Source organism: Chlorocebus sabaeus, chromosome 6, assembly GCF_047675955.1.
Source record: "Chlorocebus sabaeus isolate Y175 chromosome 6, mChlSab1.0.hap1, whole genome shotgun sequence".
Lineage (NCBI taxonomy): Eukaryota > Metazoa > Chordata > Mammalia > Primates > Cercopithecidae > Chlorocebus > Chlorocebus sabaeus.
In genome coordinates, this window is record NC_132909.1 from 48,720,643 (window position 1) to 48,741,504 (window position 20,862).

A 20,862-nucleotide genomic window follows, 5' to 3' on the forward strand; every position below is an offset into this window, starting at 1 on the left:
GGATTACAGGCGTGAGCCACTGCACCTGGCTGGTTCACACTGAGTACTTTTCACATTCCAGGTTTATGCTAAACCCACCCTTTACATAGATTTATTTATTTATTTATTTATTTATTTTTTATTTATTTATTTTTTTTGAGACGGAATCTTCCTTTGTCACCAGGCTGGAGTGCAGTGGTACAATCTCAACTCACTGCAACCTCTACCTCCCAGGTTCAAGCAATTCCCCTGCCTCAGCCTCTGAAGTAGCTAGGACTACAGGCACACGCCACCACGCCCGGCTAATTTTTTTGTATTTTTAGTAGAGACGGGGTTTCACCATGTTAGCCAGGATGGTCTCGATCTCCTGACCTCGCGATCTGCCCGCCGTGGCCTCCCAAAGTGCTGGGATTACAGGCATGAGCCACCGCGCCCGGCCAAGAAAGGGTACTTTAAATAGGGTACTTTGGGAAGTCTTCTTTCAGAGGACATTTGAGCTGAACCACAAGCGAAGAGAATGAGACAGCCATGCAGTTATCCGGAGGAAGCACATTCCCGGCAGAGGGAACGGCAAGTGCAAAGCCCTGCGGCAGAAATAAGCTGGGTGTGTTGAAAGAAGGGGAATAAAGCCAGCTGGGCTTGAAAGCAGTGACAAGAATGGTAGATGAGGCCTGAGAGGTCAGCTGAGGCTACCACGCAGGGCAGCCTAAGCCATAGGAAAGATCTTAGGTTTCATTCTAAGTAGGATAAGCCTTTGAAGGTTTTAAGCAGAGTAATGACATGATCTGGTTTACAAGTGAAGATCATTCAGCCAGCTGTAAGGATAATGCATCATAGACAGGGCCACTTTCTTCATTAGCGCCACGGAAATAATGCTGGTGGCTCATGAGCTTCTCAGGGGCTATGAAAAGGTCAGGGACAGGGATAAAGGGAAAAAAGTTCCACAATGCAAAGAGAAAACTACAAAGTTGGAATGAATAAATATTTAAATAAGCATCTAGAAATATGACATCATGACAACTGCATTAATCATTAAATTTAGTATTCATAAGCAATCGAATTACATTTGGAAATTAGATTTTCTCAAATCACAAATATCCCTAAGTATGCAACGATTGCCAAGAAATCAAAGGAATCATAAATGTGAGCTTCCTTGAAGCCAAATAATTTCAAAAGAATATTAAAAGCGTTCAATTTTTTTTAACAGCTAAAAAAATTTTTTCTTAATGTGAGATGTACACACCAAAAAAAATGGGCTAGGCGCTGTAATCCCAGCATTTAAAGACAAGATAGGTGAACTGCTTGAGGCCGGAAGTTTCAAGAGCAGCCTGGGCAACAGCGAGACCCTGTCTCTACAAAAAATTTAAAAAGTAAAACAGGCAGGGCATGGTGGCTCATGCCTGTAATCCTAGCACTTTGGGAGGCCAGGGCGAGTGGATCACCTGAGGTCAGGAGTTTGAGACCAGCCTGGCCAACATGGTGAAACCCCGTCTTCATTAAAAATACAAAAATTAGCCGGGCAAGGTAGTGTGTACCTGTAGTCCCATATAGTCAGGAGGCTGAGGTGGGAGAATCGCTTGAAGCCAGAAGCAGGAGGTTGCAGTGAGCCGAGATCGCACCACTGCACTCCAGCCTGGGTGACAGAGCAAGACTCCCTCTCAAAAAAAAAAAAAAAAAAAGTAAAACAAATTAGGCATGGTGGCACGCACTGGTGATCCCAGCTACTTGGGAGGCTGAGGTGGGAGGATCACTTGAGCCCAAGAGTTCCAAGTTATAGTGAGCCATGATCATGCCACTTCACTCCAGCCTGGGAAACAGAGCTCTGTTAAAAAAAAAAAAAAAAAAAAAAAAAAAAAAATCCCACAGGAACTGGATTGTTTCCACAGGTGACTAGGTAAGAAATACTAGTGCCTTGGATCAGTGCTATTCAGGCTTACAGCCTGTGATTTTGAACACTGTCCAGGGCACCCTTAGAAAGGCCTCTCTGGGGAGAGGACATTTGAACAGAGACTTGAATGACGAGAAAGCATAAGCCAGCCAAGAGCCCAGAAGAAGAGGTTCTGGGCAGAGCTTTGCACTGGGAGTGGCTTGTCAGATTTTTAACAAAAAGAGGGTTAGGTAGGCTGGTTTGAAATTGGAGCTGGGTAGTTAACAGGAGACAAAGCATAGTTTCGAAGACAATGCTCTCATCCTGAGAAGTGACCTGGTCAAATGTGTTTTCAACCTTCACTGTCCAGTAATACAGGAGCCACTTGTCACAGGGGTTCAGGAGCACTCAACTGTGGCTATCAAGACAGCTAAACTGAACTTTCTTTTTTAAAATTTAATTTTAATTTTGAGAGACAGGACCTCACTGTGACACTCAGGCTGGAGTGCAGTGGCTGGAGCATCCTGGGCTCAAGAGATCCTCCTGCCTCAGCTTCAGGAGTAGCAGAGACTACAGGTATGCACTACCACACCTGGCTTATTCTTTTATATTTTTGTAAATATGAGGTCTTGTTATGTTGCCCAGGCTGATCTTGAACTCCTGGCCTCAAGAAATCCTTCATGCCCGGCCTCTAAAATTTAATTTTTTAAAAAAAAAGTAAATCTTAAATTAAAAAAAAAAAAAGATATGGCTGGGTACAGTGGCTCATGCCTGTAAACCCAGCACTCTGGAAGGCCAAGGCGGGCGGATCACTTGAGATCAGGAGTTTGAGACCAGCCTGGCCAACAAGGTGAAACCCGGTCTCTACTAAAAATACAGAAAAAAATTTAGCTGGTTGTGGTGGTGGTCACCTGTAATCCCAGCTACTCAGGAGGCTGAGGCAGGAGAATCGCTTGAACCCGGGAGGTGGAGGTTGCAGTGAGCCGAGATCGCGCTATTGCACTCCAGCCTGGGTGACAGAGCGAGATTCTGTCTCAAAGAAAAAAAAAAAGTGGTTTCCAAAAAATGTAAAATTAGGTGCGCGGCTGGCATTATTTTTCCACTGGGCAGAGCTCATCGCCCGTGGGGGCAGAGACTCTGCGACCTGTAGTCTCCCAGGCCGGGGGCGACGGGATGCGGCGGAGAGAAGTTTCCGGATGTATTGTGCGGTCATGAATCATGTCAGGGAATTGCCACGGCCCCCGTTGAATGGAGAGACGCTGCCTCAGGAGCTGAGTAGCAGAGCCCGGACTCGAACACTGGTCTGCCCCCGAACTCAAACTCCCATTTTCAGTACCGTCTGCTTGAAACCTTCCAAGAGCCCTTGAGGGGGCGAAAGCGGGATCCGAACCCCTCGGGGGCGAGAGCGGGATTCGAACCCCTCGTAGGCGAAAGCGGGATCCGAACCAGGCTGGACTCCCGAGGTCCAAGCGCGCCGCGTGACCGCCACTCCGAACGTTCGCAACGTTCACAACGGACTCCAGGGCCGCTGGACCTCAAGGGTCAGGAGCCACTCAGAAAAGCTCCAGACTAAGCTCACCTGTTGACAGACGCTGAGGCCGCAAACCCTCCTCCTCTCTTTTCACACTCGCCAGCACCGCGGCGGCGCTCGACTTCCGCTTCTCTGCAGCGAATCCCCAGCTGAGCCTCCTTCCGCTCCCGCCACCATTACCAATGCAGCCAATCCACTCTTAGAAAACCCTCTTTATCTCCGCCCCACTCCCTCCTGCCAATCACTGAGGGTGCGAGTACCGCCCTTCCCGCCTTCTTTAGCGAGCGCCGCGCGCCACCGCTCGGCGGTTGGCGGCGCTGCGCGGTGCGGGATGCATCTCCCGGAAAAGCGAGGCGAGGGGCGGGCCACGCCGGTGCGGGAACCCTCAGGATTGGGCAGAAGGAGTCCGGCGCTCTGACTCCGTCCACTCCCGCCCTTGACATCCGAGTCGGAGACGCTGGGGATTGGTTCCCAGCGGACACGCTAAGAAGCCTGGAGATGGTTTCGCCCTCCTCGCACGCCGCGGAGAGGGAGCTCCGCTGATTGGTCCGGGGAGTCTGGGCGCGCGCCGACCGGCGCTCCAGGATTGGCTGAGGGGGTGCGCGCGCCGCCAGGGAGCGTTGGCGGTGATTGGCCAGAGGGCGGAGGCCGGCTATTTGAAGGCGGTCCGCGGTTTAGGTGCGCACTTCAGTCCGCGGAGAGAAGAGGCGGGAGTGGACCTGTTCTGCCGTACCCCACTGACGCCCCCCACTCACCGGACCCAGGCGCGGCCTCCGCCACAGCCACAGCCACAGCCCCTGCCCCTGCCCCTGCCCCTGCTGCGGCGCAGCGAGGCGAGGCGAGGCGATGGCCAAGGTGTCGGTGCTGAACGTGGCGGTCCTGGAGAACCCGAGCCCTTTCCACAGCCCCTTCCGGTTCGAGATCAGCTTCGAGTGCAGTGAAGCCCTGGCGGACGGTGAGGCTGGGCCCGTGCGGGGACCCCCACCCCCGGGCCGACCCCGGCCTCCCCTTGGAGAAGCGCTCCCATGGCCAACTTGATCTCCCCCATGAAACCCCTCGTCCCCCTTCCGCCAATCCCGATCTCCGGGTGGAGACCCCCCGCCATCAGCCAACTCGGACCTCCCCGTGACCACCTCTCCCACTGCCCGCCTTGACCTCCCGGGTGGAGACCCCCAGCTAGCTAACTCGGACCTCCCCCTGACCTCTTCCCCCACTGCCCGCCCCGACCTCCCCATAAAGATTAACCCCAGTCAAGCCCCACTTCCCGCGTGGGAAACCTCATCCATCTTTTTAATCTGGAGGTCTTCCTAGGTACCCGTTTTCATGGAGAGATCTTCTTGGCCTCCATTTCTTAACCCCCGGAGATCTTCAGCCACCGTGATTTCCCTATGGCAAGACCCCCGCTTTAGCCACCCACCCATTTTTGCCCACTTATTCCCTCTTTAGTGAGATAGTCACACCTCCCATTTTCCCTCTGGAGACCCCTAATGTCCAGCCCCTTCCCATTTTCCCCGGGGGAAATCCCAGCCATCTGCTATTTTCCCTGTGGAGACCTCTCACCCAAGCTCCCTTCCCTCCTCACGGTGAAGACCCTCCCCACCAGTAACCTTTTTTCGCTGTGAAAACCCCTCAACCCCTTTTCAGGACCGCCCTCGCCCCCATCTTCCCATTTGTCTCCCACCAATCCCCTCCCCAACCTGCCAATATTTCAACAACCCCACTCGCACCAGTTGCTGTTGCTTTTCTGCCCCATTGCACATACCCTGGAACCTGGTTCCTCCTTCATTGGGGCCCAACCCCTGCTATGCTTGAGCTCCCCCTGGGAAAGGATGCTACCGTCTTTGAGGGGAACTTGGTCTCCCCAGCTGCCCTTCCCCACCCTCTTCTGTGGACTTGGATAAACACACTGAGATCTGAGGGCTGGCATAGCCAGGCAGGTATTAGCTGCTTCTCCAGGTTTGCCCACCCGTTTCCAACTGAGTTACTGCAGCAGTTCTTCCCTCGCTTTTTCTTTCTTCTTTTTTTTTTTTTTTTTTGAGACGGAGTCTCGCTCTGTCGCCCAGGCTGGAGTGCAGTGGCCGGATCTCAGCTCACTGCAAGCTCCGCCTCCCGGGTTCATGCCATTCTCCTGCCTCAGCCTCCTGAGTAGCTGGGACTACAGGCGCCCGCCACCTCGCCCGGCTAGTTTTTTTGTAGTTTTAGTAGAGACGGGGTTTCACCGTGTTAGCCAGGATGGTCTCGATCTTCTGACCTCGTGATCCGCCCGCCTTGGCCTCCCAAAGTGCTGGGATTACAGGCTTGAGCCACCGCGCCCGGCCTTTTTTTTTTTTTTTTTTTTTTTTGAGACAGAGTCTTGCTCTGTTGCCCAGGCTGAAATGCAGTGGCACGATCTCGGCTCACTGCAACCTCTGCCTCCCGGGTTCAAGCAATTCTCCTGCCTCAGCCTCCCGAGTAGCTGGGACTACAGGCACCTGTTACCATGCCCGGTTAATTTTAGTATTTTTAGTTGGAGGCAAGGTTTCACCACATTAGCCAGGCTGGTCTCGAAGTCCTGATCTCAAGTGATCCACCCGCCTTGGTCTCCCAAAGTGCTGGGATTACAGGCATGAGCCACCGCGCCCGGTATTTTTTTTTTCTTTTTTTTTAAATATAGCTGGATAATCAGTGCCAAGCTTCCATTGCTTTTGATGGTCTGACCTAGTCTGGAGGATGGGTGGGTTGGGCTGAGCTGTGACGGGCTCCAGCTTCAAACAGTCAGCTGGAGCCCAGAGGTCACAGCCTCCTGTACATCTTTTCCAAGGTGCTTCTGCAGATGTACTTGTTAATCTGTGTGACTTAAAGGTGGACATGGCTCTCATCTCACAGATGAGAAGACAGGAGCCACAAAGCGCAGAAGACCTTTCAAGTCAAGGACTGTACAAATCCAAAATCTAAGGTCACCCAGGGAGCCTTGGCACCACTAAAATGCAAGTCCTGCTTTCAGGAAGAAGTACTCCATTAGGCCATTTTTCTACTTGGTGGTTAAAAGAGAAAAGGCAGCAGCCGAGGAGGTAGCGAACTGGGGGCCTGTGAAGCCAGGATGTGCTAACTAGTGCCTTTCGGGGGCAGGAGGGTGTTTGGTTCTCAAAGCTGGTCACCTGGACTAGCTTGGGGCTGATAGAGTGAGATGTGGATGTGCTTCGTGTAGGCCAGTGGGTCTCTCTCTCCCTGGTCTGTCTTGCTCCTTTTTAAATTAAGCAGTCTACTTGTGGCTAACTATAGAATAAGCCGAGTTAAATCCTTTCTGGAACAGGGCAGCGTGTAAATAAATAAATAAAGTGTAGAATGACACTGTGGAATAAGATTTAATTTAAAAGCCAGGAGGAAATGGAAGGAAGTAATAGGTTGAGGGATTCCCAGCTCCCAGGCGGCAGGAGATCAGGTTTCAATCAGCCTGTTTGTGTTCCTTGCATTTAAAAACGGTTGTGTGGTCATTATCTGGTACTTCTCCTAGGAAGCCCCTGCCCTGTGACTTTACTTATTTATAGACTTAGAGGCAGAAAGGCTAAATTCAACCTGCTGGTCCTTTTTTTGTTTTTTTGGAGATGAAGTCTCGCTCTCGTCCCCCAGGCTGGAGTGCAGTGGCGCAACCTCCGCCTCCCGGGTTCCAGCAATTCTCCTGCCTCAGCCTCCCGAGTAGCTGGGATTACAGGTGCCTGCTATGACGCCCAGCTAATTTTTGTGTTTTTAGTAGAGATGCAGTTTCACCATGTTAGCCAGGCTAGTCTCGAACTCCTGACCTCAGGTGATCTGCCCGCCTCAGCCCCCCAAAATGCTGGGATTACAGGTATGAGCCACCGTGCCCAGCCTCTGCTGGTCATCTTTTAATAGAAATGGAGTGATTTATCCAGGGTCACCCAGCCAGTTTGTAGAAATATTGGCACTGAAGTTTTGAATCTAAGTTCTTTATCTTTGCTCCGATCCAGGGAAAGAAAGAAAGAAGGATTCCCTATTTCAGAGGTGGAGCATAGATAGGAATGACCATACAATTTATTGCCTAATCAGGATACTCAAAACACAGTGAAGGCAAATGCTATTATTATTATTATTATTATTTTATTTTTATTTTATTTTATTTATTTTTTGAAATGGAGTTTCACTCTGTCACCCAGGCTAGAGTACAGTGGTGCGATCTCAGCTCACTGCAATTTCCACCTCTTGAGTTCAAGCAATTCTCTGGTCTCAGTCTCCCAAGTAGCTGGGATTACAAGCTTGAGCCACCATGCCCGGCTAATTTTTGTATTTTTAGTAGAGATGAGGTTTCACCATGTTGGCCAGGTTCATCTCAAACCTGACCGAAAGTGATCTGCCCGCCTCAGCCTCCCAAGGTGCTGGGATTACACTTTGAATCACAAGCACGCGGCCAAGGAATGCTATTGTTAATTGCACCCGGATGATAAAGCTTTTCCTTCAAGAAACTCAAGTGAGAAATCCTGGCTCTTCCAGTCCTAGGGCTCTCTGTGACTGATCTGCCAGCTTGCTTTCTGCCTCTTTCTGGCCTCCTCTCCATGAAAAAGAGAATCGGCCTCACTCTCAGCAGTGTCAACTGAAAATCTTGACAAAACCCCCAACCCAGCTGTGCGAGGTGGCTCATTCCTGTAATCCCAGCACTTTGGGAGGCTAAGGAAGAAGGCTCTCTTGAGCCCAGGAGTTTTAGGCCAGCCTGGGTAACACAGCAAAACCTTGTCTCTACAGAAACATCAAAAAATTAACAGGGCTTGGTGGCATGTGCCTGTGGTCCCAGCTACTCAGGAGGCTGAAATGGGAGGATTGCATGAGCCCAGGAGGTCAAGGCTGCAGTAAGCCGTAAGCCATGATTGCACCACTATACTCCAGCCTGGGTGAGAGAGCAAGACCCCATCTCAAAAAAAAAAAAAAAAAAAACAAACCTAACTCCTAAGCCCCAGTTGAGTGACTCCTATTTCTCAAGGGCCCCAAGCCCCCTTTGCACTTTTATCTTCCACATCTGGAAATAGATGCTTCCATGTAGAGCTGAGAAATTCAACAGACACTGGTTGAATAAGTCATAGAAACCAGATGTTCTGACCCAGAACTAACGAAGCTGTTATGGCAGCAGGACTGATCTTTGATTATGAACAAAGGCAAAAAAAAAGAAAAAAAGCAGGCCGGTCACGGTGGCTCACGCCTATAATCCCAGCATTCTGGGAGATCAAGGCAGGTGGATCACCTGAGGTCAGAAGTTCAAGACCAGCCCGGCCAACATGGTGACACCCCATCTCTACTAAAAATACAAAAGTTAGCCAGGCTTGGTGGCAGGCGCCTATAATCTCAGCTACTCGGGAGACTGAGGTAGAAGAATTGCTTGAACCTGGGAGGCAGAGGTTGCAGTGAGCTGAGGTTGTGCCACTGCACTCAGCCTGGGTGACAGAGCGAGACTCTGTCTCAAAAAACAACAACAGGCCAGGCACAGTGGCTCACGCCTGTAATCCCAGCATTTTGGGAGATCAAGGCAGGCAGATCATCTGAGGTCAGGAGTTTGAGACCAGCCTGGCCAATGTGGTGAAAACCTGCCTCTACTAAAAATACAAAAGTTACCAGGGAAGGGTGGTAGGCGCCTGTAATCCCAGCTACTTAGGAGGCTGAGGCAGGAGAACCGCATGAACCTGGGAGGTGGAAATTGCAGTGAGCCCAGATTGCGCCATTGCACTCCAGCCTGGGTGACAGAGTAAGACTGTCTCAAACAACAACAAAAACAAAAAAGCAGGAAGCAGACTCTTTAGCTAGTTCAGCTACAGTAATCATGTACATGTCTTTAGTCTTGTCATTTATGTATATATGTACACACACACACACACACACAGTGGAGGTATGTCTTGTACAGGGACTAGCTTGTGAAGTTAGCGCAGAGAGATAACATGGAACACAGTTGAGTTGCCTTGACATTGCTCAGAAGGCTAGACACACACCTCATGTGTACAGCCGTGTCCTGTACACAGTAGCTATGAGTTCGTGCTGTGTTGGTGATTTGTGTCCCATGTATAATTCTAACGAAAGATTATATTCACAAATGCAATCATACACATATGTTGCTACTTACAACACTGCAGCCTGATTTTTTTTCTTTTTTTTAAAAGAGATAGGGTGTTGGCCGGGCACAGTGGCTCACGCCTGTAATCCCAGCACTTTGGGAGGCTGAGGCAGGTGGATCACGAGGTCAGGAGATCGAGACCATCCCGGCTAACACAGTGAAACCCCGTCTCTACTAAAAATACAAAAAATTAGCCAGGCGTGGTGGCGGGCTCCTGTAGTCCCAGCTACGCGGGAGGCTGAGGCAGGAGAATGGCATGCACCCGGGAGGCGGAGGTTGCAGTGAGCCAAGATCGAGCCACTGCACTCCAGCTTGGGCGACAGAGCGAGACTCCGTCTCAAAAAAAAAAAAAGAGAGATAGGGTGTCACTATGTTATCCAGACTGGACTTGAACTCCTGGGCTTAAGCAATCCTCCCACCTCAGCTTCCTAAGTAGCTGGAACCACAAGTGCACCTCACCATGCCTGGCCATTTCAGCAAATGTCAGATGATTCTTGGCCAGGCATGGTGGCTCACGCCTGTAATCCCAGCACGTTGGGAGGCCAAGGCAGGTGGATCACCTGATGTCAGGAGTTCGAGACCAGCCTGGCTAACATGGTGAAACCCCGTCTGTACTAAAAATACAAAAATTAGAATTACAGGTACACACCACCACACCCAGCTAATTTTTTATATTTTTAGTAGAGATTGAGTCTCACTGTGTTGCCCAGGCTGGAGTACAGTGGCGTGATCTCAGCTCACTGCAACCTCTGCCTCCCAGGTTCAAGCAATTCTCCTGCCTCAGCCTCCTGAGTAGCTGGGACTACAGGCGCGTGCCGCCACGCCTGGCTAATTTTTTGTATTTGTTGTATCACTGTGTTGCCCAGGCTGGGCTCGAACTTCTGAGCTCAAGCAATCCACCCGCCTCAGCCTCCCAAAGCGCTAAGATTACAGGCGTGATCCACCACGCCTGGCCCTATAACTTTTTTCTTCCTTTCTTTCCTTCCTTCTTTTTTTTTTTTTTTTTTGAGACAGAGTCTCACTCTGTTGCCCAGGCTGGAATGCAGTGGCATGATCTCGGCTTACTGCAACCTCTGCCGCCTCCTGGGTTCAGGCAGTTCTTATGCCTCAACCTCCTGAGTAGCTGGAATTACAGGTGCCCACCACCATGCCCAGCTAATTTTTTATATTTTTTAATAGAGACGGGTTTCACCATGTTGCCTATGTTGGTCTCGAACTCCTGAGCTCAGGCAAAACGCCTGCCTCGGCCTCCCAAAGTGCTAGGATTACAGGTGTGAGCCACCGTGCCCAACCAGCTTCTATAACTCTTGCATCAGTATTTCTCTACAGCCCTCAGTTAATTCTCCAGTTTCTTTCTGACCCTGTTGAAAGCCATTTCAGCCCATGTGCCTGGCAGTCAACACAGTACATCTTTTCTTTTTCTTTTTTTTTCCTTTGAGATAGGGTCTCTGTCGCCCAGGCTGGGGTGCAGTGGCTCGATCGTGGCTCACTGCAGCCTTGAACTCCTAGGCTCAAGTGATTCTCCAACCTCAGCCTCCAACGTAGCTGGGACCACTGGCGTGCGCCACCACACCCAGCTAATTTTGTTGATTTTTAGTAGAGTCGATGTCTCTCTATGTTGCAGAGGCTCATTTCTTTTCTTTTCCTTTTTTTTTTTTTTTTTGGTTTTTTTTTTTTTTTTTTGAGATGGAGTCTGGCTCTGTCACCCAGGCTGGAGTGCAGTGGCGCGCGGTCTCTGCTCACTGCAAACTCCGCCTCCCGGGTTCACGCCATTCTCCTGCCTCAGCCTCTGGAGTAGCTGGGACTACAGGCGCCCGCCACCATGCCCGGCTAGTTTTTTGTACTTTTAGTAGAGACACGGTTTCGCCGTGTTGGCTAGGCTGGTCTTGAACTCCTGACCTCAAGTGATCCACCCACCTCAGCCTCCCAAAGTGCTGGGATTACAGGCGTGAGCTCCGGGTTGCAGGGGCCCTTTTCTTTCAGTGAGTTTCCACATGTTCTTTGTTTAGGTTTTGCCAATTAATACTGACCTCAGCTGGACAACAACATGTACTCGTGGATACACTTTAGTCTTTTTCATCTACCTTCCCAGTACATGAATTAAATGCACCCATACAGGACTCTACCAGCTATGAGAGGAAAGAGCTGAAGGAAATATACCAGAAAGATACAATTGCTTTAGAAAGGAGAGAGCAGGGCTGGCTTGCTTTTCTGTCTTCCCCCAAAACCTGATTTTTTTTTTTTTTTTTTTTGAGATGGAGTCTCGCTCTGTCGCCCAGGCTGGAGTGCGGTGGCCAGATCTCAGCTCACTACAAGCTCTGCCTCCCGGGTTCAGGCCATTCTCCTGCCTCAGCCTCAGTCCCAGCTGGGACTACAGGCACCCGCTACCTCGCCCGGCAAGTTTTTTGTATTTTTAGTAGAAACGGGGTTTCACCGTGTTAGCCAGGATGGTCTCGATCTCCTGACCTAGTGATCCACTCGTCTCGGCCTCCCAAAGTGCTGGGATTACAGGCTTGAGCCACCGCGCCCGGCCCAAAACTTGATTCTAATTGTGTCACTACTTGTAACAAAAATAAATCAACAGGCTGGGCATGATGGCTCAGACAAATTCCCATACTTTGGGAGGCCAAGGCGGGAGGATTGGTTGAGACCAGGCTGGGCAACCAAGCAAGACCTCATCTCTAAAAACAATTGAAAAATTACCTGGGTGTGTGGCACAAGCCTGTGTTTCCAGCTACTTGGGAGGCTAAGGCAGGAGAATCACTTGAGCGCAGGAATTCGTGGCTATAGTGAGCTATGATTGTGCCACTGCACTGCAGCCTGGGTGACAGACCAGGACCCCATCTCTAGGGGAGAAAAGTCAACTTCCTCCCTGCAAACAATAAGAGGCTAGTTCGACGAAACACCCGTGAGTTCAGTGGTCACCCATATCCTACAGACCTGCTGTAGGGTTCCTGAGTGAAACCACAAAGGGACGGGCAGCCAGTGCATCAAAGAAGGGCTTGGGACTCAGGTGACAAGCCTCTGTAGTCATGACCCAGCAGCAGTGTGCTTCCAAAGTTGGATGCTTTTGTGGGACACTGGACCAAGGAATAGGGAGCTTCTGAGAGAGTTTGCTTCCTGTGAAAATCACAACTTGTGAAACTTCCCCCAGCTGCTAGAGCTGAAGGGTTGTGTAATGTCTAAAGAGCCGAAAATAAGTTTCGAGCCTCTTGCCAAACCTCCCTGTACCAGCATGACCTTGCCCCTGATACACTTGGACCTCCTGCAAGAGGCCATGGTCTCCGGAATTCCCTGTGATTCACAGCTGACAGCCAGGCGCTCCATAAGCACTTCCTTTCATCTCGATGGAGCATACTCGGGATGGGGCCCTCCTGCTGGATGGGGTGCAAGAGTTAGGGTTTGAGGCTGGGCGTGGTGGCTCACACCTGTAATCTCAGCACTTTGGGAGGCTGAGGTGGATGGATCACCTGAGGTCAGGAGTTCGAGGCCAACATGGTGAAACCCCATCTCTACTAAAAACACAAAAAATTAGCCAGCTGTGGTGGCTGGCGCCTGTAATCCCAGCTACTCGGGAGGCTGAGGCAGGAGAATCACTTGAATCTGGGAGGCAGAGGTTGCAGTGAGCCGAGATCGTGCCACTGCACTCCAGCCTGGGCAACAAGAGCGAAACTCCGTCTCAAAAAAAAAAAAGTGTTTGGAGGATTACCCCGGGATGCCGCATTTGCTGACTGAGTTGCCCAAATGTCTCTAAGTAGGCATGACTTAGTGCCAGATCTGGAAGACCAGAGTGGCTGACTCCCTGAGCAGCCTCACCTTCCCTCTCCTGCGGGCTGGCTCTCCTGCCAGATTGGAATCTGCCGCCCTGCCCCAGTTGTCGAGGGATCTGCTTCGTTGAGTGGCACCAGTCCCTGTGTGTGAAAGAGGATGCTGCTTCCTATCCCTGCACCCAGTGGGCAGGGCCCTGAAATGACCCAACCCCCTGCCATTCCTTTCTCAGCACATCTGTGTCATGTGGCTCTTAATTCAGCCTCTGCCATACAGTTCACGCTCAGGCCTTGAGAGGCCCAGGTTTCCCCAGAGGTACAGTCAAGGTCATCTGTCATAGCTAGGCTTACAAAACAGAATTCTCTAATGGAGGTAGAGCTTCGTGCCCACCTCAGCATTCAGGACTGCACTGCCTGGCACTAAGTGTCTGATGGATAGAATAAGAATCTTCTAATATATTAAGATTCTGTTTAAAATTACCACAAGGCTGGGCACAGCAGCCCACACCTGTATTCCCAACATGGTGGGAGTCCGAGGCAGGAGGATCGCTTGAGCCCAGGAGGTTGAGGCTGCAGTGAGCCATGAACATACCACTGCACTCCAGCCTGGGCAACAGAGGGAGACTGTCTTGAAAAATAATTAAAATACAAGATGTGGCTGGGCACAGTGGCTCACACCTGTAATCCCACCACTTTGGAAGGCTGAGGCAGGCAGGTCACTTGAAGTCAGGAGTTGGATACCAGCTTGGCCAACATGGTGAAACCCCATCTCTACTAAAAATACAAAAAAAAGCCAGGTACAGTGGCTCACACTTGTCATCCCAGCATTTTGGGAGGCCGAGGCGGGTGGATCACCTGAGGTCAGGAGTTCTAAACCAGCCTGACCAACATGGTGAAACCCTGTCTCTCACTAAAAATACAAAAATTAGCCAGGCATGGTGGCAGGTGCCTGTAATCACAGCTACTCGGGAGGCTGAGACAGGAGAATCACTTGAACCTGGGAGGCAGAGATTGCAGTGAGCCGAGATCACACCATTGCACTCCAGCCTGGGTGACAAGAGTGAAACTCCATCTCAAAAAATAAAAAAAAAAAATTAGCTAGGTGTGGCAGCGGGCACCTATAATCCCAGCCACTCGGGAGGCCGAGGTACGAGAATCACTTGAACCTGGGAGGCGGAGGTTGCAGTGAGTTGAGATCGCATCACTGTACTCTAGCCTGGATGACAGAACGAGACTCCATCTCAAAAAAGAAAAATGAATACAAGAGCCTTTCCCTGCCTTGTTGCTGTTGAGCTATTTCAATTCATTAATCCTCCTATGTCTTTGCAGACCTGGAGTGGAAGATCATTTATGTTGGCTCGGCTGAGAGTGAGGAGTTTGATCAGATCCTAGACTCGGTGCTGGTGGGCCCTGTACCAGCAGGGAGACACATGTTTGTCTTTCAGGTAAGAAAGATGAGGCCTTAGGCCTTTAGCTCTTGACTCCTAGAAACATCCTCTTTTACCTGAAATCCCACAGAGTGCTTCAGGAATCAAAAGTTCAAGTTGAGCTGGGCACAGAGGCTCACGCCTATAGACCCAGCTACTCCAGGGACTGAGGTGAGAGGATTGCTTGAGCCCAGGAGTCCGAGCCTGCAGTGAACTATGATTGAGCCACTGCACTCCAGCCTAGACAACACAGTGAGACCCTGTCTCTAAAAAAGGGAAAAAACAAGTATTAAAAAAACAAAGGGCGGGTACAGTGGCTCACACCTGTAATCCCAGCACTTTGGGAGGCCAAGGTGGCAGGACTGCTTGAGGCCAGGAGTTTGAGACCAGCCTGGGCAATATAGTGAGACCCCAGCTCTACAAAAAACTTAAAAGTCAGCAGAGCATGGTGGTGCACGCCTGTAGTCTCAGCCACTTGGGAGGCTGAAATGGGAGGATCACTTGAACCTGGGAGGTGGAAGCTACAGTGAGCCAAGACCACACCGTTGCACTCCAGCCTGGGTAATACAGCGAGACTCTGTCTCAAAAAAAAAAAAAAAAGAAAGAAAAGGAAAGAGTTGAGACCCTGTCTCAATCAATCAATTAAAAAAAAATTTAAAAGTTCAGGTTCAAATCCTAGTTCTACTGTCAGGAACTATCTGACCTCTCAGAGGCTCTCAGGCCCTCCCTTCCCCCACCTCTGTGTCAAAGCTGCCACTGATTTACAGTCAATTCTCGTTATTCACAAGAGTTATGTTCTATAAAGTTGCCGCGAACACTGATTTAGTGAGTACTGAACCATTGCCCCAGGGTAAATACAGGGTTAGATCGTTGGAAGTCACGTTTTCGTCAGCCAGTCAATACGTAAACTTGTATGTGTGTTGCTGTTGAAAGACACCAGGCCGGGTATGGTGGCACACACCTATAATCCCAGCACTTTGAGAGGCTGAGGTGGGTGGATCGCCTGAGGTCAGGAGTTCGAGACCAGCCTGGCCAACATGGTGAAACCGTATCTATACTAAAAATACAGAAATTAGCCAGGTGTGGTGGCGCTCACCTGTAACCCCAGCTACTCAGGAGGCTGTGGTGGGAGAATCGCTTGAACCCGGGAGGTGGAGATTGCAGTGAGCTGAGATCACACCGGTACACTCCAGCCTGTGTGATATAGTGAGAGACTTATCTCAAAAAAAAGAAAAAAAAGACATCTTATTTAATATATACTGTGGTTCATTTATGTTGAATTCACAGCCAACAGCACTGTAACTCTCCTGAATGAAGCTTCTCTAATATGCATTTTTTCCATAAGGCCTTTCTTGCACCCTACACTGCACTTCAGCACTACCTTTGGGTGCCATCATAGACAGCAAACTTACCAACAAAAAGCACAAAACATGGAAAAAAGGTAGCACTAAGTAGGCTGAGGAAAGGATGCTCATTCACAGTAAGAACTGAGACCAAAAGACAGAGTGTTGCCTTGTTTGACCTCAGGTGGGAACAGGCATGGTAGGTAACTCTAGCTTTTCCCTGTTCTGTGCATGTCTGCAAGTGACCGTGAAAGCACTGCAGGTATTCATCTTGGGGTTACAAATAAATGTAGCAGGTAGGTGAACTTGCATATATGGACCCCATGAATAATGAATGAGGATAGACCGTAACTCCTAAGTGGCTCTCATGCAGCACCCTGCCTGAGTTGTCAAATGTAGATTCTGGCCGGGTGTGGCGGCTTCCAGCACTTTGGGAGGCAGAGGCAGGAGGATTGCTTAAGGCCAGGAGTTCCAGACCAGCCTGGCCACATAGCGAGACCCCCATCTCTAGAAAAAATAAAAACAATTAGCTGGGTGTAGGCTGGGTGCGGTGGCTCACGCCTGTAATCCCAGCACTTGGGGAGGCCGAGGCGGGTGGATCATGAAGTCAGGAGATCGAGACCATCCTGGCTAACACGGTGAAACACCGTCTGTACTAAAAAATACAAAATAATTAGCCGGGTGTGGTGGCGGGTGCCTGTAGTCCCAGCTACTTGGGAGGCTGAGGCAGAAGAATGGTGTAAACCCTGGAGGCAGAGCTTGCAGTGAGCCAAGATCACGCCACTGCACTCCAGACTGGGAGAGAGAGCAAGACTCCGTAACAAAAAAAAAAGGCTGGGGGCGGTGGCTCATGCCTGTAATCCCAACACTTTGGGAGTCCAAGATGGGTGGATCACTTGAGGTCAGGAGTTCAAGACCAGCCTGACCAATATGGCGAAACCCCAACTCTACTAAAACTACAAAAATTAGCGAGGCGTGGTGGTAGGCGCCTGTAATCTCAACTACTCGGGAGGCCGAGGCAGCAGAATCGCTTGAACCTGTGAGGTGGAGGTTGCAGTGAGCCGAGATCCCACCATTGCACTTCAGCCTGGGCAACAGAGCAAAACTCCATGTAAAAAAAAAAAATACCAACCAAAAAAAAAAGTCAACCGGGTATGTTGGTGTGCGTCTGTAGTCCCAGCTACCTGGAACACTGAGGCAGAAGTGCTTGAACCCGAGAGGCAGAGGTTGAAAAAAAGAAAACTGAGGGCAGAGAGCATACTTTTTGCTCAGTAAATACATGTTGCTTGGGAATGTTTCTACTAATGACATAGAGGCATGGCTGTGGCACTGCTAAGGCCTAGGATGTGTCTCCCCTAGGCTGATGCCCCCAACCCATCCCTCATCCCAGAGACTGATGCCGTGGGTGTGACCGTAGTCCTCATCACCTGTACCTACCACGGACAGGAGTTCATCCGAGTGGGCTACTATGTCAACAACGAGTACCTCAACCCCGAGCTGCGTGAGAACCCACCCATGAAGCCAGATTTCTCCCAGGTGGGGCCTGTTTCCACTTCCTGCTTCCCACAAGGCCATTCTTTATACTTGGGGGGGAGTTCAGCCATTCAAATTGGGAGTCAAGGTTACTTCTTAAGGTTTTCAAGTAATGTTCAGTTCTTACAGTACTGAGTTAGAATAGGAGAAAAAGGCCTTTGTTTCTCAAAGGCATATCTTAGAGAATTAAGATTAGATAGGCCTGCCTGGGCAACATAACGAGACCCTGTCCCTACCCCCTCCCAACCTCAAAAAATGAGCCAGACATGGGTGGAGTACTCTACTCTGGATGCTGAGGTGGGAGGATCACTTGAGCCCAGGAGTTTGAGGCTGCAGTGAGCTCAGATCATGCCACTGCATTCTAGCCTGGCTAACAGAGACTGTCCCTTAAAAAAAAAAAGATAGGTCCTGGGCCAGCTGCAGTGGCTCACACTTTGTAATCCCAGCACTTTAGGAGACCGAGGCTGTCGGATCACCTGAAGTCAGGAGTTCGAGACCAGCCTGGCCAACATGAAAGCCCGTCTCTACTAAAAATAAGAAAATGAGCCAGGCATGGTGCCATGCACCTGTAGTTCCAGCTACATAGGAGGCTGAGGCAGGAGAATCGCTTGAACCCGGAAGGTGGAGGTTGCAGTGAGACGAGATCACACCATTGCACTCCAGCCTGGGCAAAAAAAGCGAAACTCCGTCTCAAAAACCAAAAAGATAGGTCCTAGCCCTAAATCATGGTGCACAGGTGTTTTCTGGAGTTCCATATGTGGGTTGCTCTTGCTGGGCTTCAGATGGGTGATTGGGGGTGTCCTGGCTCTATGGGAGCAAGGGGAGGGCATGTCAACAAGGGTTGACGTTCCTCTTTCTGCCCCAGCTCCAGCGGAACATCTTGGCCTCGAACCCCCGGGTGACCCGCTTCCACATCAATTGGGACAACACCACGGACAGGCTGGAGGCCATAGAGACCCAGGACCCCTCCCTGGGCTGCAGCCTCCCACTCAACTGCACTCCTATCAAGGGCCTGGGCCTCCCTGGCTGCATCCCTGGCCTCCTCCCTGAGAACTCCATGGACTGCATCTAACTGCAGGAACCCAGTGTCCCAGCACACCAGGAGGGGCAACCAGGCCTCCCAGCAAGTCCTGCAGGGCCCATCTAGAGGACTTTGGGGGCCATCAGCTGCATCCAGGTCTGTCAAACTCAGCCCCTAGGAAAGAACAGGCCTCGGGACTCCCCTAGTCCTGGCCAGAAGGATGATCTCGCTTTTCCTGTACAGGCCTTTAAGAAGCAGGTACTTCAGTTCTAAATTCTTTCTGACTTGTGTTCTTTTCGTCTTCATAAATTCTACCTAAGGCCATTGTGCCACTGTGCACCCCTGAGTACCACTGACCCAAAGCTTTCCGACAGACCTCCCTGGCCCGCCTAGAGGCTTTCTTGGTCAGTGCCCGTCAAGGCTCTGGTCCTGCTGAGCTAAAGGCTCTGTCATTCCTTTCTCTTCCTGTACACTGAGCAGATCCACTCCAGCTTTCAGGTGTCACAGGCAGGAATCTTGGTTAGTAGGTAGACTTAGATCCCATTTCTGTCCTGCTCCCAGGAAGATTCTTAGGTCCTCTTCAATCCAGCAGCCCCTGGAAAACTCTGCTCCCAGAGGTGTGATCAGCAGGATGCTGAGGAACCATGTTGCCTTTCCTGTCAATCACAGCCACCTTCCTGTTATCTCCTAAATGGATCTGGCTTTTTCTGGTTGGAAGATGGTATCAGAGGGCCTGCCTGCGCAGTCTGTCTCCGGGTCGGGGTCAGGGACCCTCTGCTTCTGGCAGCCTTAATCTTCTCTCTGCTAGGACCAGGGTGATTTCAAGCCAGGGAAGCAACTGGGACCCTGAAAACCGTCCCTCCCCAGCCTGCTCTCCCTCTCTGTGCCCTGGTCCCCTTGCTGCCATGTGGATGCTGTTGTGATTGCTGTTTGTATATTATTAAAATGTTTTTATATTAAAAATGTTTGGTTGGTCTGAAAATTAAAAGCACTTCGTTTAGAATGATTGTTTGTGCTTTTGTCTTGTGTGGACTGAAGCAACTTTGTCCACTCTCCCCCAGAAGTGGTCTCTTGACCTGCCCAGTGGGTGGCCTGTCCCATGTCTTCTTCCCAGCTTCCTACTCCAGTCTTAATTGGTTCGACAGTATTCCAGACTGAGGTTCCAGAAGAGGTTTTTGTCAAAATTTAAGCAAACCAGCTGTCCTGCAGATAGATTATAATCAGTGATTTTTCAGACTGCCCTTGACCCACAGGAAGAAATTAACATCGTGATCCCAACACACAAACAGCAATGCTTTTATTAAATTTTACTAAACCTTAACCATGTAACCATCCAGAGGCCGGGTGGTCAGCCATTTTCGCATAATTCACAGAAAGGCTCCGACTCTCCCTGGAACCATGGTTGATCTGGGAACATGGGTGCAGACAGCAGCTGGAGAGGGCGTAGGCTGTTCAAGTCTAAGCAGCAGATCGGCTTGCAGTTGAGCCCACCTAGCCCTTCCGTGTCGGGGTGACCTGACTTCTCCCCTCCCCTGACCCTCTCTTAAGTGCTGCTCAGTCAGGAGCAGTTCAGCCCCGCAGAGCACATTCACCAATGTCAGGAGACGGCGGTTGCCACAGCCAGCAGGAAAAGAGGAGGGGCTACTGGCATCCAGTGGGTACAGGCGGGGGATGTTGCTCAACACCCAGTGGTGCGCAAGTCACCCCCCAGCAGAGAATGATCCAGCCCCACTGTCAGTAATGTCGCAGTTGGGAAACCCCGACTGTCCTCGGCTAAGTGTGTACTGAAAGAGGATCCCGAAGGAAGGGGCAGGTTCCCTTTGCATTGCCGACAGGAAATACAGACGGGGAATGGGAGCAGGGAATCTGCCTGGCTGTACCCCAGATTCCTCATCTGTGCAATGGGAGTGATGATGGTAGCACCTACGCGATGGGAGTGTGGTGCGAAGGAGCGTTAAGTGGGTGCCAGCTCTTACTACTGGCAGGAGCCCAGGGCTAGGACCCAGCAAAGGGGTGGACATTGAGCGCCCCTTCCCAGCCACTCCTTGCGCCGGGCCCGGCATCCTCCTGACTGCGGCTGGGAAACCCAGGAGGCCCCGCGGCCTGGCCCCCAAGCAGGCCTGGCCACGGCTGCCCAGCGCCAGGCCTTATGAATGACGCCGGCGGCGGCCGGGCGACCTCTGACCCGCGCGCCGGTCGCGCCCCTCCCCCGCTGGCAGGTGGTCAGCGGCTGCGCCAGGCAGGCCGCGGCGCCAACCCCGGCTGGCCGACAGCCGCTGCCGCACTGAGCGGGGGCGGGGGACTGC

General features: G+C 51.0%; 1 protein-coding gene across 1 annotated transcript; it reads left to right on the top strand.

Annotated features, from left to right (window-relative positions):
- Nucleotides 1-3,784: 3,784 nt before the first annotated feature.
- On the top strand, nt 3,785-19,562 carry ASF1B (anti-silencing function 1B histone chaperone). Its single transcript, XM_037992154.2, has 4 exons — nt 3,785-4,332; nt 14,562-14,677; nt 17,362-17,538; nt 18,401-19,562. Exons 1-4 carry the CDS (start codon nt 4,224-4,226, stop codon nt 18,605-18,607), a joined length of 609 nt encoding a protein of 202 aa, XP_037848082.1. The 5' UTR covers nt 3,785-4,223; the 3' UTR covers nt 18,608-19,562.
- Nucleotides 19,563-20,862: the final 1,300 nt, after the last annotated feature.